Source organism: Pseudorasbora parva, chromosome 3 (genome assembly GCF_024679245.1).
Source record: "Pseudorasbora parva isolate DD20220531a chromosome 3, ASM2467924v1, whole genome shotgun sequence".
NCBI lineage: Eukaryota > Metazoa > Chordata > Actinopteri > Cypriniformes > Gobionidae > Pseudorasbora > Pseudorasbora parva.
Genome location: NC_090174.1, coordinates 43,404,575 through 43,419,769, shown reverse-complemented (window position 1 = coordinate 43,419,769; position 15,195 = coordinate 43,404,575). Strand labels below are relative to the sequence as shown.

At 38.1% G+C, this 15,195-nt stretch overlaps 1 protein-coding gene across 1 annotated transcript in view; it reads left to right on the top strand.

Annotated features, from left to right (window-relative positions):
• Positions 1-1,452: 1,452 nt before the first annotated feature.
• The window catches only part of cemip2 (cell migration inducing hyaluronidase 2), a 39,261-nt gene continuing 25,518 nt past the window's right edge, over positions 1,453-15,195 (top strand). The window contains exons 1-4 of the mRNA XM_067439016.1: positions 1,453-1,664; positions 3,714-4,066; positions 7,228-7,368; positions 7,521-8,088. Coding sequence (XP_067295117.1) covers positions 3,736-4,066; positions 7,228-7,368; positions 7,521-8,088 — 1,040 coding nt within the window. The 5' untranslated portion in view covers positions 1,453-1,664; positions 3,714-3,735. The remainder of the gene's footprint in view (positions 1,665-3,713; positions 4,067-7,227; positions 7,369-7,520; positions 8,089-15,195) is intronic.

The following is a 15,195-nucleotide window of genomic DNA, read 5'->3' as shown; positions in this document are numbered from 1 at the left end:
CATTCATTTTAGGGTGGGGCAATGTTTAAGTACAGACATGAGCACTTAAATGGGTTCAAAGGATGAGAACAGAAAACAGGAAAACAATAAATATGTATTTCTATGTAGAGACAAGTATTATTTGTTAAACAGTACACCATGTAATTTTTTTATGCAATGTCAAACTTAAAACGTGACCAAATAGTTTAAGGTTAATTAAGGTTATATTGCCATAACTACTACTTACAGTACAGAATGTTAGGATTTTTTACTGCCTTCTCTAGCCTGCGTGTAATGAGACAAGTTTGTCCTCAAGGTGTCGCACTGGTGCTCCGGAAGCCGCTTTCTCCATCGAGTCGAATTCAAATTCTCAAAACGAGTTTAATAATTTGAACAAAATATATGTCAAGTATAATGTTTAAATGTATTACGTTCAAAGATTTTTACTTGTCATGCAAATCTAAATATGCCTCATCAAGCTCTAATGAACGATAAAACATTGTTTAAATAGCGATCACAAACGAATGTGATTGGTCCATTCCTGCCAGCGTTGAGAAAAGAAACAAGTGAAGTGTGTGACCTGTTTCCCCAAGCCGATTCTTTTGAATAGTTCGTTTAAAAGAATCGGTTAAAAAACGATTTAGTGACTCATTACAGAATGCAGTTTCAACTTTTACTTTTTTAATTGCTTGAAGTAACATATAAAATACCAAACAAACCTCAAAAAGAATAGGCTAAGAAGGTAAATAAACAAAAAAAAAACCCAAACAAACATGATTTTTAAAAAATACATAAATAAAATATCACACAAGGGGGTTATCAAAATTACATTCAAAACAATGCAATTTTGTTAGACATGTGTTTAAACGATTTGAATAAGGTCATTATTTAAAAATAAGATAACTGGGTTTTTATGGAAGATGTAGGAATGTAGGATTCTAAAATGGTTCAAGAATCTGCATGCATGTAGCCTATCGTATGAAGTAATTGGCAGAATATTGTTAACCTAAAACAGACCAGCATAATTCAAAGTAAAAGAAAATATTTTGGGTTTAAAATAAAAGTCATTACATATTTATATAGTAGTTTAAAAATATATATTTCAACTGAGCGAAACAGTTGGCGCAACTGTTCAGGCGCTCGAGTCAGTTCCAGACCAGTTTGTAATTGGTTCATTTAAAAGATCCGACTCATATCGATTCGTTCACTAATCGGAAACAGAAAAATAACACTTATCACACGAAGGCCCATTTTGTATTTCTTCGGCAGCTGACTGTATGTGACCATAATACGTTTGTCATAAAATTAATTTAGACGTTCAAATAAGCTACAATTAAATTCCAAGTGCATTGGTAGAAAGCGTGTAGGCTCATCATGTCGTAGTCTGTAAGCCCCGCCCACTTTAGGACAGTATCGTTCTCGTGGCTCTTCCCCACGTTAATTCTGTTTCTAGACGCTCCCTCATCCTCAGTACACGCCTCTAATTTCACTTCCTCCGCGAGCCGCGCCTGGGACGGGGCTGGCTGACTTCAGCCCAGGAGAGAAAACATCATGCAAAAGAAGATTAAAACCCATTTAGTGCGAACTCCCTGTCAAATAGCCCCTTGAGTTGCGTGTGGTTCTCTACGGTTGATAGGGAAAGGAGTGGACGAGTCAAGCAAGTGACAGCGAAAAGATACCGAAAGGTAAGAGATCTTCACCTCTGTCTCATTGTATAGGGACCCCCAGTTTAGACCTCTACTGTAGCAAGCTCTTTCTGTGGATTTTCGGTCGTGCATTGTGCGTTTACGGCATCTGTTGGTAGATGACTTGGTAGAAGGAGAAATAAAGTCACGCTTGCATGCATCTGAAGTTGGTGAAACTTTGTTGCATTGTGTAAACTTTGTTGCATTGTGGGCGCGATGTAGCATTTTTGGTGCCAACCAGCATCTATTGAAACAAAGATGGACAGAACAAATGCTTTTTTCAGTAAGCCGAGTAAAATGTTACATTTTAACGTAGATATGTTAATTATAATAATAATAATAAAAAAACAATACTATATAGTCTTATATGTTAATAAAAATATCTTAAGCCTGCCCAAGCTTCTTTACAGGACTGATATCCCAACCTAGTCAGATTTGTTGTTATGATGGGTTTAACCACTTGTCAGGCTGAGAGACCATTTGAATGTCCATCTAATCCAGCCAAAGACTAGCTTGGCCAGGCTGTGAGACCATCTTAGGCTGTTTATTTATTTATTTATTTTTTATATCATGCACCAGTCTTCTGTTTTTACATTTGTCCTTGCAATGTAGGTCATCAGTAGAAAGTTAGTCCACATTGGTAATTGAGTTCCTGTGTCCGTGGACAGTTTTCCAAATAATCATCTGATTAAGTTTGAATTATTTTCATTTATTTATTAATTTATTTGTGTTAATGTTCCTCCTTGTGGGATAACCTGTATGTTTCAGTCCATTGCTATTGTCCATTCACCCCTTCAGACTATTGAAATTCATTGCTCTTCCCCCTCTGATTTGATTTGTGCAGCGGAGGAAAAACTATTTGAAAAGTGGGGGATGGGATATGTTAAAGCACTGGGTATTGATTATATCCCAAAAATGGGGGGTGGTGCATGCATGTCCTCCTCAGTTATAGTGATTGTTGTGCCTTTGCATTTGTGGCTGAGGAGCTGCAGCCTGCAGATGTCAAAATAAAGACTGGAGTGCAATCTTTATGACAAAGTATGGATGCGGTGAGTGTAATAGTATGATAGTATAATTGCGGCTGTGGCCAGATTGGTTGTTCTAGTCTCCTTTAATATTTAAAAGATTAAAAGGTTGTGGTTGATTATTGCCCTGCAGAATCTAACTTGTGTTTATAAAAGCATCAGCAACTGTTTGGTAGTGAAGCCAAATTGATTAGACTCTTCTTTTGGAGCTTTGAAGCAAAAGTCGCTTTGAATGATAATTAAGAAATTTGGCTGAGGTGGGTATTGGTAAGCACATATTTGTGAGACAGGCTTTATTGGGAGAATTTCTTTATCTGTTGTTTTGTTGCATAAAGGGGCCACAGGCTTAATGACTGAGCAGTTTTTTTTCTCGTAATTGGTGCCATGTGTTTTGTAAATAACTTGAAAATGTGAAAACTCACTGAAAGCTTACTCTTCAAAGCATGTTGTAGTGCCACTATGAAATTGAGACCCGACCGAAATGAAGGTGGAACAGTTTTATGCCAATTTGGTTGGCCTACAAAACTGTAAGTGTAATGCATAATGCCTGTTCGAGTGTGGTGTAGTTTTGTCAGTATCAGATATAAGTTAAGAATTCTTTTCCAGTGTCATTCAAAAACAACTTTTGGGGTCAATTGAAGGAACTGTATGGTTTTATTCAGCAAGGATTCATTAAATTGATCAAAAGTGTCAATAAAGATGTTCTATCTATTTCATATAAATTCAGTTTTTTTGAGCCCTCTGTTTATCGAAGTATCACGGTTTCCACAAAATTTAAACGGCCCAATTTTAAAACATTAATAATAAGAAGAAATGTTTATTGAATCATGTGACACTGAAGACTTGAGTAATAGCTGCTGAAATTCAGCACATTTCAACATATATTAGAACAGAAAAGGGGTAAGAGCTTTATTTCTTGGTGAGCATAAGAGCATTTCTCCTTTCAAAAACATGACAAAGTCTTACCTACCCCAAACATTTGCAGGCTAATGCATCTTTGATGTTTTTCCTTTTTTTCTCGTAGGGACGTGGCAGACAGTTATACCATGCAGGTTAATGATGGCCCCAGCAGTCACCCCATTTTTGTGGCTCCTGTCAACGGAAATGCTCAGCGGTCATCAGGATATGTTCCAGGCAGGATTGTTCCAGTTCGTTCTCCACCCCCAGCTAAGGCTCCTCCACCGCCCCCACTGAAGCCCCCGGCCCCGGCTCCTGCGCGGCCTTCAGTTTTTAACCTGACAGTAGATGAGCGTCAAAGGGAACGTTCCCAGAACCAACAGAGGAAGAACACTTATATTTGTGTTGGCGTATTCTTCTGTGTTTTTCTACTGATTCTCATACTTGTCCTCAGTCTTACCTCTAAAGATGTTTTGGATGGTAAGACACGATCACCTTTTATGTATGCTTAGGGGGATGGTTTACCCAAAAATGAAAATTAATTAATCACTGTCAAATTGTTCTAAACCTCTATGGATTTCATTCTTCTTCTGAACACAAAATAAGATATTTTGAAGAATGTTGGTTAATGGGACTCCATTGACTTCCATAGTATTGTTTTAGGGCCCATCAACTTTTTGGTTGCCCATATTCTTCCATAATCTTCTTTTGTGTTCAGCAGAAGAATTAAATCCATAGAGGTTTAGAACAACTTGACTGTGAGTAAACAGAATTTTACAGAATTTAAATTTTTGGGTGAACTAACCTTTTAATATACCACCTTTCATAAGTTTAGGGTCTGTGAGATTTAAAAAAAATAATTCTAAATAAGTCTTTAATGGTGGGGTAAGTGCTATCTGGTAACCGTTGTTGGTATTTAAAATCACCAAAACAAACAAGCCCCTACCCCCAAGAGGGTCTCGGCCCTATTTTGATAGCGCCGCCCCACACATACGTAAACCCAGAGGCATCAACGGCTATGGCAGAATCTTTGTGTATCTAATCCAGGTCGAATATTCAATGAAAAAGTCATCCTTTCTATCACAAAAACATAAACCGTTCTTGTGAACAATTCGATAGTACACGAGCAAGACAGTCCAACTAACGAACATATTACAATTATGACAAGATTAGAGTTACCGCAATCACAAAAACACACACAAACCGTTCTCATGAACAACTCGATAGTACACAAGCTAGGGATGTCAATTTTCACAAATTCCCATGACCGATCGTCGTTTAAATTAACGATCAATTAATCGATTAATCGTTAACCATAATACTGAAATATGCGTCTACAGCAGTGGCTTATAGCCGACAGCATGGCAGTAGGCCTATGTGCAATGCTGCTCAAAACGGCATGTTCGTCCAGCGCGCCGGCTCGCTTCCCTCGTTTGCGTCCGGCCGCGCGTTTTAAAAACACAGCTGCCCCTCCAACGAGAATGTCCCGCAAAACGTCCGAATATTCAAAAAATGTAGATATGTTGTCTGGTGTGTGTGTCCTACGTCCAGTAGTTCGTCTTTGGTAAAACTGATCGGAAAAGAATGACTAAGCGCAGAACAAACAAAGAAAAACAACACAATAACTGAGGAGCTCCACACCGAGGTGGCCATCCGCGGCGCCATCATGATGTATCAAAAAAAGCTTCCTATATGAGATTAATCAGATTTATATAAAGTTAACAAAATATTACAAATTATATATCTTCACAAAATGATGCGAATGGACAAGTGAACTTGAATTGAGTTGCTGATATTCATATTCAGAATGGGAGACGCGCTCTTCCTGGAACAACGCTCTGAACACGGCACCTAAACCCAATGACTTTACAACCATTTATTAAAATAGTGTTCTCATTTCTGTTATATAATATGACTGTCCCAATCATCGTTATTATGCATTAGTATGCGCTAAAGCCGAAGCACTGAATGAAAACCGGTAGCCATCACTGACTGAAGCCATTTGTTAGTGCGTTTTATTTCGCTGAAAGAAACACATCCTATATGATTGATCACATATATAACGTTACAAAATAAATGTAATATAACAAATTATTTCAGCACAATCTGATGCGAATGCACAAGTGAACTAAGTTATATGCGCGAGTCAGAATGCGTGACTCATGTTGTGCACGCGCTCTTCCTGGATCAACGCAATGAAACACACGGCAAATAAACCCAAATAATTAACAATCACAATGTTTTATTAGGCTACAATAGTGTTCTCATCATTAATGTTGTGTAATATGACAGTCCCAATCAGTCATTATTAGTGTTGGAGCTGCACGCTGAAGCTGATCACAGCCACGCTTTTACTACCGCTCACCTCTAACGTTAATTATTAACCAAATGCATCCTTATGAGATAAATCAGCTAAAGATAGGCCTGCACAAAATAAACACAATATTACAACTTACATTTGCACAAAACAAAGGCTGTGAATGCACATGCAAGCTTGCAGTCATGATGAAGGTGTAACTCCAGCAGTAAAATGGTTCCAAATAGAACTCGGGCAGGCTCGCATCATTTTTCCTCCCGTTTCCTCACGCACGCGCATGACCCTGCTTAATCGATGATCGATAAGTCTTATCGATCAAATGTCTTATCGACAATTAATCGATCATCGATTAATCGTTGACATCCCTAACACAAGCACACAGTCCAGCTAACGACATATTACAATTATGACAAGATTAGAGATAGCGATCAAACTGTTCTCATGAACAACTCTATAGAACACAAACACGACAGTCCAGCTAACGACATATTACAATTATGACAAGATTAGAGATAGCGATCAAACTGTTCTCATGAACAACTCTATAGAACACAAACACGACAGTCCAGCTAACGACATATTACAATTATGACTGGATAAGGGTTATATAGATCATGAAAAGAGTAAACAAATATGAGGAGATTTAGATGCTCCATACGGTGTGGAAATGAACGGGTCTTTATCATCACTGAAGTGAGCCACAATACGATCGCAAATGGACTGACAAGTGAACATGACACACAAGCATAGTCAAGCAGCATATATTAGGCTAGTTCTCGGCTAATGTCCGTCATGTGTGACCCGTGTGTTTTGAATAATGACGTGCACAGAGCAAGAGCAAGCGCTCTTCTCACCATCAATAGTAGACACGCCCCTTACCTGCTGATTGGCTAAAAGTTTGTTATTCCACTCGGCCCGTGTCCTTTTTCTAAAACGGTTTTGAAATAACACTTACCCCACCTTTAATGCTCACCAAGGCTTGAATGAAAATAACAGTTTTATATTTTAATATATTTTGAAATGTAATTTATTCCTGTCATGACAAAGCAGAATTTTTCAGTATCATTACTCTAGTCTTTCTTCCGTGTCACATGATCCTTCAGAAAACATTCTAATATATGATTTGGCGGTACGTTCTCATTATTATCTATGTTAAAAATAGTTGTGCTTCTTAATATTTATGAGGACATTGCGATAAAAACTTTTGAAATGTTGTGTATCTGTGTGCTAATGTGTGGTTGCTTGAAAAGTATTATTTTTATTATAAATCTAGACAGTCATTTTGTACTCAGACTCTGAAATGTCTTCCTACATCTTTTTGAAGGAAACTGCCCTCATCACAACCCCGGGCTGCGATCCTGGAACCCAGGCCATGACCTCAAAAAGGTGGTGGTGGTACGCAGTGGTGAGCATTATCGCCTAGATTCATCTGCCACTCTGTACTCTATCACTATCCAGGCTGGAGGTAAGATTACTTGTTCAATGTGTAGTACCCTAAAAATAAGAAATTATCCTTGAGAACACTTCGGCCTGCTTATTTTTATGCATTTCTGAATTAAAGTGAATTACAATACTTTTTTTAGGGTTTTAAGTCTGATTTGATTTATTCAATTATAGGTTCGGTTGTCTTTGCTGATGATAAAAAAGGTTCCAAAAACATTACATTGCGAACACGCCACATTTTGGTCGAAGATGGTGGCGCTTTCCATATCGGTGCTCCAAAATGCCGATATAGGTCCCTGGCCACCATCACCCTGGTTGGGCGATCGGACGAGACCACCGTGACTGAAGTTCCCGGGATGGGCCGCAAGTTTTTGGGTGTGAATGGTGGAGGGACTCTGGAGCTCCATGGGTCAGAGAGGCTGTCTTGGACCTTTCTTACTCGCACTGTACCCGCTACAGGTTTGGCTACCGGTGACCATGCTTTCCAGAAGAACTTCAGCCGTGGAATTAACCTGCGGGTGGTTGATCAGGACACGGCGGAGGTGCTGAATAATGACCGCTTCGACACGCATGATTCTCATAATGACAGTAAGAGGCTGAGTGAGCTGCTGAAGTCTCTGCCCACAGGACGCATTGTTGCCCTGGCCATCGGCGATTCTGCAGTGAAGAGCCTGCTGGTTGAGACAAAGAAAACCATCCAGGATCTTCTAGGCAGCAACCATGTCAATCATCTCAAATACAGGTGAATAATGGAAACATGATTACCAAAAGTTTTTTCTGCTGAAAATATATCGTAATGTTTAGTCTCCCAGCTTGATCGGGCTCTGTTGGATGGTTTTAGAGGGGTTCTGGGCACTGTTTTTCAATAGTTCTGGCTGGGAGGCCAGCTAAGACCAGATGATAGATGAGATAAACTCACACTTCCCCATCATTTTTCTTCAAATGTCAGTGTAGTCTGAAATGTTTTTATAGCTGGAAAATGAATCCCTGAAGGATGGTAGCAGGAAAGAAGCTTTTTCCAATCTGAGGAGTTTTTGCTTTGATATCTCCGAGCGCAGCTTTGAAGTTGCTGTGATTGGAAACAGAATGTACCCTGTTGTTCCATAAACCATATCCTAATGCGGACTCACCCACTGAGGACGAGCTACTGAATCCCAAAGGCAGCATACGTTGTGTAGACTTTACGAGTCCCATTAATGCAATGATGCAAACTTTTTGGATACTTGCAGCAACTCATAATGTAATAACTGCACATAATTATAGTTTTATAATTATAATTTTACACTATTATTGTAATAAAATGTTCAATGTAATAATTCTCAAAACGTAATAAAATGTTGAAATCGTAATGTAATAGCAATTTTCACATTATGAGAAATGTATTACATTATAAACTCACCACAAACATGTCATATTTTCATTATTGTAAGTCTTAAAATGCAACAGATTTAAAAATGCATGCAGTTATTATAATTATTTTTATTAAAAATTACGTTTATAGTACAAAAAAAATCTAAATACAGTTTTAACCTGTCTACAAAATGCACCAGATTACTGCTACTATTACTATTACAACTACTACTACTACTACTACTACTACTACTACTACTACTAGTATATTGTATGTTGGTTTAAGCTATTTGGTTTACAAAGACATAGAAAGTGTCTTCATAAACTATGTTATACCAGTAGTAGAAGAAGTAATAGTAACAGTAGAAATAGTAATAGTAGTAGTATAGTAATAGTAATAGAAGTAGTAGTAATAGTAGAAGTAGAAGTTGTGATAGTTATAGTAGTAGAAATAATAGTAGTAGTTGTAGAAGTAGTAGTAGTAATAGTAATAGTAATAGAAGTAGAAGTAGTAGTAGTAGTAGTAGTAGTAATAGAAGTAGTAGTAGTAATAGTAGTAGTAGTAGTAATAGAAGTAGTAGTAGTAATAGTAATAGTAATAGTAATAGAAGTAGAAGTAGTAGTAGTAGTAGTAGTAGTAATAGAAGTAGTAGTAGTAATAGTAGTAGTAGTAGTAATAGAAGTAGTAGTAGTAATAGTAGTAGTAGTAGTAGTAGAAGAAGAAGTAGTAGTAATAGTAATATAGTAATAGTAGTAGTAGTAGTAATATTAATATTAATAGTAGTAGTAGTAGTAGAAGTAGAAATAGAAGTAATATAAGTAGTAGTAGCAGTAGTAATAGTAATAGAAGTAGAAGTAATAGAATTAGTCGTAATGTATAGTAGTAGTTCCAGTAGTAATAGTAGTAGTAGAAGTAGAAATAGAAGTAATATAAGTAGTAGTAGCAGTAGTAATAGTAATAGAAGTAGAAGTAATAGAATTAGTCGTAATAGTATAGTAGTATTTCTAGTAGTAATAGTATAGTAGTATTTCTAGTAGTAATAGTAGTAGTAGAAGTATAATAGTAATAGAAGTAGTATTAGTAATAATTGTAGTAGTAGTAGAAGTAATAGTAGTAGTAGTAGTTAGCCTGACGTGGTCATACTCAATTCTAGTCAGAATATGAGTCTGAAACTGCTCCATTGGGCTGTGATTATGGGGGCATGTTTCAACTGAACCAGGAAAGACCTCAATTGGATAGACCTACAACCAATCAGAGCAACGAAGCGACGCATTGTCAAATGTCCGCGTTTTTTCCCGCCGGTTGTTTTCTATGTCCGCGGGTTGAAGCGACAATTTTGTGATATATAGACCCATGTGTGCGAATTTTAGCAGACAACCTTGCCTGAATTACACACATTTTACCCCCCAAACACAATTTTTTTCCGGAGAACCCCCCCGAGAAGCTATTGTTTTGGGCTAGTAGTTGGCGGGTTTTGATGTAAAAACTTGGCAACCCTGTCTGCACACGCGCTGGAATAAACAATCTTTGCCGGTTTTGTAAAAAAATTAAAGAATTTAATGATACACAGAGTACTTACCAACATGATCATCATTTCAGAGAGAAATTGTGAAGGTGAATGCATATACAAACAAGCTCTTCGTTTAGGATCCGAACAAATATAATCCAAGCCCCTTTGATGACGTGCATGATTACGTCACTGTTGATCATCTGTCCGTCATCGTCTAAAGCCTGCCCTGATGATTTCATTGGGGCCGAAGTTTCTGTTCGGGGATAATTACTCCTCTATGGATTAAGTCCAGACCGAACCGCCTGACCTAAAAATGTTGTGGGTGGGGCTAAGTTTGGCTGGCATCCAGGCTAAGTAGTAGTAGTAGTAGTAGTAATAGTAGCAGTAGCAGTAAACTGGTGGATTTTGTAGGCAGATTAAGACTTAGATTTTTGGTTTTTAAAATATATTCTTAAAGGCTTTATGTTTAATAAACAAATAATAATAATTATGATTGCATGAATATTTAAATGCTGTTTTTCACAGGTGGTTTAAGACTGGCTTTAGGGAATACTAATATTTTTCATGTTTAAAAAGCTATTACAAAAATGAAAATATGACTTGTTGAGTTTATAATGTAATAATTATCTCATAATGTAAAAATGATTAAATTTTGAGCTCAAGATTTTATTACATTTTGAAATAGTATTACATTATGAACATTTTATTACAATAAAATCTAATTTTACATTATGTGCAGTTATTACAATTATATCACTAAATATCAAACAATGTGGCATGTTCTGTTTCATATTATAATATAATATCATATTATATTGTAATAGATTTACTGTTCAAAATGAAGACCCTATATTTGGAACTTTCTGGTTGTCAGATGTCAGTGGAACATGTTCATAGTTGATGTCATGAACTACAAATACAACACTTGAGATCATAAACAGCTCAGAGAAGTTAGTTTTGAGAAAATGATGCCACTTGGTTTGATATTCAACTAATTCGACTAATGCAGTGACATTCAGACATTTTTAAAGGGGGGGTGAAACACTCAGTTTCAGTCAATCTCATGTCAATCTTGAGTACCTTTAGAGTAGTATTGCATCCTTCATATCTCCGAAAAGTCTTTAGTTTTATCATATTTATAAAAGAAATATAGGCTGTACCGAGTCTTTCCGGAAAAAACCGAGCGCCTAGAGGCGTATCGTGTGGGCGGAGCTAAAGAATCACAAGCGCGCAAAGCGGTGACGTCCTCAAGCGTGGAGAAACCCATCTATCTCAGCTAATACAGATAATGATCCAGAATCAAATCTGAGGGAGAAATAAATTGAACAGGAGAAACGGCAACATCAGGACGTCCGTCTCTGTGGTATGTAAGTTACTGTATTTAGTGGCCTCTCCACATTTCTGTGTCTTTACTCGCAGTGTATGAGGACATGATTCGGTTTATGGACTATTGTATGCGACTAGACCTTAGAAGTAACTTAGCAAGCAAAACAGTTTTGCACGTCAGAATACTGTAACGTTATACAGAACAACAATGGAGTAACCGTTAGTGCATTTGAATGACGAAGCACGCAATCGTGTCGTTTAAGTTACTGATGTTTACTCATGCGTCCGTAGCCAAAAGCAGAGACATTTGAAGCAGTTTAACTCGCCGGCTGCTTCCAAAGCAGGACCGAACCTTTATCGCTGGGACTGCTCCGTCAAAAACACGCTTCTTTGGTATGATTTGGTAAAGTCCTGACAGCAGTGGCGTGTAAATCCACTTTGAAACGCGACTGAAACGATGTTGTGAAGCTTCCCGTCATTTCTGCGTTCAAATCGGTTCAAATGCAGCGCTGCCTTCCCGGAATGCTGTGCTGAAGCGTTGAAGTCGCTCGACGTCACCCATAGGAATAAAGAGAAGCGCGGCGCCACATTAGTGTTCACGGACGACTGGATCTGCACCTGAGAGAGTGTTTACGGTGTGCATTTCCTCTCTCGCTCTAGTCACGCGCGCGCGCACCCTACCGGGAGAAGAGCCCGTACGGCCCATACAAGGACCTTCCGATCTATTTAACGTCAAGTCGACCCATACTCGAAAAAAACTTGCCGAAACTTGTGAGAAACCGGAAGGAGTATTTTTAACACAGAAATACTCCATCAAACGTCCAACATTAGTTTTTGAAACTTTGTCTATGTTTAGGATGGGTCTTTAAAGTCTTTAACAGTGTAAAAAGCTCAGTATGCATGAAACAGCATTTCATTTTCACCCCCCCTTTAAACTTGACTTTAGTGTCCAAAAACATTCTGGGACAGCACATTAATATTAAATGAAATTTAAAGCAAATATAAAAGTTCTTATTTATTCAGCCGGCATGTTGACTTTTGCCAGTATGTGTACGAGCGGTGTAAAATTAGCCGAATGTTAGTAGCAAATAATCCTTAGCACTCTTGAGCTTAACCTAACTGGTTGGTTGTTCTACAAAAACAAAGAAGCCTCCCAGTGTTTCATATGGCAGTATGCTGCAGGAAAAGCTGGTGAAAGGTTAAACAGGCATATTTCCAGGATTTGTGTAAAAAGAGCTGACGCGTGTATCTGTCTATATCTCATCGTGAGGCTTTTTAAAGAGTTCAAAGGAAGAAGAACCAGATGCTGAGTCACTTCTGGTTACAATGCCGATGGAAAGTTCAGGCTGTCATTTTCAATGAGGGATGTCGCTTTTCTTACCATGCAACTGAAAATATTTTGTAAAGAGTTTGGTGTCAAATATAGAAATCCCTTCAGACATAAAGCCTACTTTTACAGTCCACTGCAAAGGTACTTGTATCTAACATTCTCTTACTAGTGCAAGAAACGTGGAAAATAGGTATGCTTACTTTAATGTTCAAGCTGTAGACATCTCTAGACACATTAGCTTGGTCAAAGGTCTTGGGCTTGAAAACTCTAATTTCTGTTTTCTGTTACATAACTTGAATTGTAAGGCAAAGAAAGCGCATATAATTTGAGGAAATAATATCTCTCTGCTTACTACTGCCATTGCAGTTGTGCAGTTTCCAGTGAAACTGTTCTGGGAAATGGGCAGGATATGGTTAGTAGTAGGTGTGCCTGAAAAAATGACTTAAATGTACTCATTTAGAGACTTCAGTTTGACACATTGCGCACACAGGAACCTCTTACCTTTCCATCCCTTACCAGTCACATCCCTGATGAAGACATGCAAACTTGGCAGCTCCCTTTGCAACAACAGAACAATCTGGCACAATCTAACTGAAAACTTGCGCAACATAAACCAGCCTGTCCAAGTCTAATCCCCCCAATCCCCATAGGCACTCCAAAGGGGGTGCGTTACAGCACTGCACATATCTTTGAATAAAAAATCGATAAGCCTATTATTGGTTCATGATAACACATGGGCTCTGGCAAACTCTAAAATGAGTAAAATTACTAGAAGTTGAGAAGAAAGAATGTCAATTTAATGAATGTTGTTAAGATAGCACTTAACTCATAGTTACCAAGGGGGGACTGAGAGATATTTTGTGTATTGATACAGAGCATGTGCTAAGTGAGGGGCATGGGTCACCCTCTATACATAGTAGTAATAGTAATATAGATGAAATATGAAATAGAATAAATATTTTTATTGAAAAGGCCCATTTATACATCTATAAATGGGCCTTTTCAATAAAAATATTTCATCATTTTATTTTACTAAAGGGTCCCTCACAATGGCCCTCATTTATCAATCTTGCATAGAAACGGGTGTATAAGTTGGCGTAAGATTATGCTTACACTCCTCTCACCGCCTGATTTATGAAACTGTGCGCACCTCTGCAATTCAGGTGTACGCAATACTTGGCCTTGATAAATCCCGCGACTGAAAACGATCGTCATTAGAATAACACGTCCCTATATATTCAAGTCTCCGCCTCCCGCACGCCCTCATTTTATGCCATGAACACACGGAAGACGGCAAAGAAGCGAAACTTCTCCGACGTGGAGATGGCGCGCGTCTCAATCATCTCACTAGTCCACTAGTCAGGGCACTGATTAGGACATAAGTCAATGGGCTGACTCCCTGATTAGTGCTCTGACTACTGAAATAGTGAGATGATTGAGACGCGCGCCATCGAGACCATCACCAGGGAAGTGGGGAAAAAAACGAAATTGTTTTATTTAAGAGTATAAAGAGTGGGAATAAAGGCACCCACAAAAACAAAATATGGACCCAAATTACGAGTACTGTTAATAGTGTGGGGGTTGAAAAGCGCACCCCAGCAGTTTAAATAGCTGTTTGGATGATAAATTACCATCACAATGCATTATTTTACAGCACGTTTTGAAATTAGCATTTAATTTCGTATCACGGCATGTATTGGGGTGTACGTCATGTGGAGTACCATTCATTCACATTAACAATTGGCTACATGACAATTTGTATTCTTCTTATTCTTATTATTCCTAATGGCGCTTGTTATTTAGAAGAAGAATGTCGTTTTTATTGATTTTATTATTATTTGAAAGAAGGTCATTTTTATTATTTTGTCAGTCTGAATTATTTAGTCCCAGTCCGCGCAGCTGCAGGGCCAGGCGGGCCGGTAAAGCGCACATGGCTCGCGACTGGAGGAATACATATGCCTACAAATCAAACGCTTTGATAAAGTCAAACAAATTAAACATTGACGTTCATGTTGCGCAAAAATAAACACTGAATGTTGTTGTTGTGGTTTTTAACAGTGGGTCATAATATAGCATATCTTGTCAGTGCGTTTTGTTGTGTTAGGAATTGTTTTTCTGCGCATTTTCCCACTAACTCAAACGGGCGTACACCACCTCCTGAGCTGGCGTAGGATTTGAGCGTGCCGTACGCCAACGTCCATATTGATAAATCTCAAAGTCACCGTGGGTTTGGGTGTACGCAAGGTGTACGCTGGAAATTTGGTGTACGCACTTTTGATAAATGAGGGCCATTGTGATCATATTTTAGTGCATCAAGAGCTAAGTGACTAAA